The sequence below is a fragment of the Hyperolius riggenbachi genome, chromosome 1 (genome assembly GCF_040937935.1).
Source record: "Hyperolius riggenbachi isolate aHypRig1 chromosome 1, aHypRig1.pri, whole genome shotgun sequence".
In the NCBI taxonomy this organism is placed as follows: Eukaryota; Metazoa; Chordata; class Amphibia; order Anura; family Hyperoliidae; genus Hyperolius; species Hyperolius riggenbachi.
Window position 1 is genome coordinate 17,346,632 of NC_090646.1, and position 3,166 is coordinate 17,349,797.

The window sequence follows — 3,166 nt, forward strand, 5'->3', positions numbered from 1 at the left end:
TTCTGATACCGTGAAACTGTTAGGGCTCGTTTCCACTAGAGCGAATCTGCATGCATTTCCTGCATGCAGATTCGCTCAACCAATACAAGTGGATGGCGCCGTTTCCACTTGTCAGGAATTCTGTGCGGCTCGCTATGCAGAAAAAATCTGCACAGCAGAGCCGTCAGAATTCGCACGCCGCACACCCGCACGCGAATCGTCGATAATGTAACTAAATAGGAAAACCGCAAGCTCTTTAGTCTTGCGGTTTTCCCGGCGTTTCCGCGTGCGATTTAGTCTAAAAACCCATGTCAATGCTTGCCAGCATTGACATGGTTAAAATCGCGTCGTTAAAACCGCGGGCGATTCCGCGTGAAAATCCGCATGGAAACGTCAACGAATCCGCAACCGCATGCGGATTCGTTGACGCGGTTTCCGCGAGCAAATCGCGCCGCTCAAGTGGAAACGTACCCTTAAAGAAACACCAGGCCTTTTCAGTGCTGCTGAGTCGATTTTTAGTCCGGAGGTTCACTTTTAGACTACTGGTTAACAACCATATGAACTTTGTGAAAAGGACTTTTTTTTATCATAGCATATAAAATAGTTCCTATAATAGGTCTACTTTTCTGTATGAGGATCCCTTTGTATTTTACTTCTAGGAGTAGTCAGTGTAAATATGCAGTGTATAGCCCGAGGCTGCCTAGAAGGTGTGACACACCCAGCTGTCTTCTGCATTCCTCTTGCTGTTAGGATGGCGTCTGCAGCTGGACTGAGCGAGGTGCTGGAGTGTTCCATCTGCCTGAACGTTTATACAGATCCTGTGACCCTGAGCTGTGGACACAACTTCTGTCGAAAATGTGTCAGTGAAGCGCTGGATACACAGGAGAAGAAGACTGGAGGTTATTCCTGTCCAGGATGTAGGACACAGTTCAGGAATCGCCCTGCTCTACAGAGGAACACCACACTGCACAACATAGTGGAGAACTTCCTGCCTACACAATCGGACCAGGAGTACACTGGAGTCTCCTGTAGCCAATGTCTCCATGCAAAGATACCTGCTGTGAAATGCTGTCTGCTGTGTGAGGCTTCTTTGTGTGAGGAACACCTGAGGGTCCACAACAAGGCACCAGAACATGTGTTATGTGATCCCACCGCCTCAATAAAGAGCAGGAAATGCTCCATCCACAACAGGATCCTGGAGTATTACTGCACTACTGATTCTACTTGTGTCTGTGTGTATTGTCTGATTGATAAGCACACTGGCCATCAGAAGGAAACACTGAATGTGGCCACAGAGAAGAAGAAGAAGAAACTAAATACTGATCTGCAGAACCTAATGGCAATGAAAGAGGAGTTTGAGGAAAGTGTCCATAGTCTTTATAAAGGCAGGAGAGAAGCACAAAATAGAGCACATAGTGAAACAGAAGAAGTCACTCCCCTGTTTAGAGACCTCAGGAGACAGATAGATGACCTGGAGAAGAGAGTCCTGATTAACGTCAACAGATGGATACAATACTATGATGACGCGATCAGACAGATGGCGATACAGAAGGAGGAGCTGTCCAGGAAGATGCGTCACATTGAGGAGCTGTGTAACATGACTGACCCACTGACTGTCCTACAGGAACCAGACACAGGTGACTTGTGTGCCCCAAAGGAGATGGCAATTGTGAAGGAACTGGAAGGGGGAGTTCTGGATGTGGCCAGTGTCTTGCACAAATTGTGCACAATATCTTACACATTATCTAGGGTAGATACATGCTTCTATTTACAGAAACCAGCAGATGTATTTCTAGACATAGACACAGCTGGTATCGATTTACAGATATCAAATGACAAGAAAACGGCAACATTTTCCTTGCATGAGAATTGTCCGCAGAAAATGAATGCTAAATCATCCCGGGCCTTTCAGTGTCGTCCTCAGGTATTGAGTACACAGTGTTTTAACTCAGGACAGCATTACTGGGAAGTGGATGTTGGGGGGTCTCAGGACTGGAAGGTTGGGGTGTGTGACCCCAGTATGGATAGGAGAGGCTGGAGTCAGTCATTGATTGGCTATAATAAGCAGTCCTGGTGTTTAGAGAAGCAGCAAAGCCAATATTCATTGTTACATGATGGGGTTATTTTCCAGCTACCGGCCAACTTCCCAATGGCCAAAGTTGGGATGTTTCTGGATTCTGAGACTAGGCAGCTTTCCTTTTATGCCTTGAGTGGCAAAATCAGGTATCTCCACACCTTCACTGCCGTCAGTGGGCCCCTCCATGCTGCATTTTATGTGGAGGGAGGGTCTGTAAAGATAGCTGGGGGCAAATAGAACATTTGATCAACATATGTAAAGGGACTGATGTAGGTATAAGGAAAGGTGGGACCTGACTGGTGGTTCAGTAGGAAGAAGCTGTAAATCAACAGTATGTCAATTCGTATGTGTATTTGATCATTCTATATTTCTTCATTAATCTCTGAAATCAGCTCCTATAAACTCACAACTAGCCTTTTTATTGGTTACTCTTAAGCTGAGTACACACGTACGATAACGATCGTTCAAAAACGAACGATAACGACAATCGGAACGATAATCGTGCGTTCAAAAAGTGTGAACGATCGTTTTTGTGAACGATAACGATCGTTATCGTTCAATCGGACCGATCCAACCCGGCGGATTTTTTCGAAAGATAATCGTTCAATCGTTGCAGTGTGTACAAAGATCGTCCGATAACGCATGTTCTTATTGCCTGTCATAACGTCACTTCCGTTTGCGCACGCATTTTTTAATCGTTCGTCGTTCAGTACTTTATACTTATATCGTTGACGTGTGTACACAATCGTTCATTACGAACGATCTTTTCCGTCTAATTTGAATATCGTGTAAACGTCACGAATCGTTCGTAACGAACGATCTTTATCGGACGTGTATACGAACCTTTAGGCATAGTCAATGAGATCCTATATAATACAGAGATTGTATGCAGCTGGACACGAAGCTGCTGTACTTGATTGGTGCATTTCGGAGGCCTCTTTTCCATGGACTGTTGGTAGGCAGTGAAGTGCCTCTCACAACTGCTTGCTGCTGCCTGGTTACTGCTTTCTGCTGCCTGGTAACTGCTCACTGCTGCCTGGTTACTGCTTTCTGCTGCCTTGTAACTGCTGGCTGCTGCCTGGTAACTGCTTGCCCAGCACATAGTTCAAC

At 45.6% G+C, this 3,166-nt stretch overlaps 1 protein-coding gene across 1 annotated transcript; it reads left to right on the forward strand.

Annotated features, from left to right (window-relative positions):
• The first annotated feature begins 730 nt into the window (after window positions 1–730).
• On the forward strand, window positions 731–2,293 carry LOC137569257 (E3 ubiquitin/ISG15 ligase TRIM25-like). The gene has a single exon (XM_068278864.1). It carries the CDS (start codon window positions 731–733, stop codon window positions 2,291–2,293), a length of 1,563 nt encoding a protein of 520 aa, XP_068134965.1.
• The last annotated feature ends 873 nt before the right edge of the window (window positions 2,294–3,166 follow it).

Bases quoted from the DNA above. Each gene is read 5' to 3' on its own strand.
- LOC137569257 (XM_068278864.1), top strand. From the start codon at position 731: ATGGCGTCTGCAGCTGGACTGAGCGAGGTGCTGGAGTGTTCCATCTGC.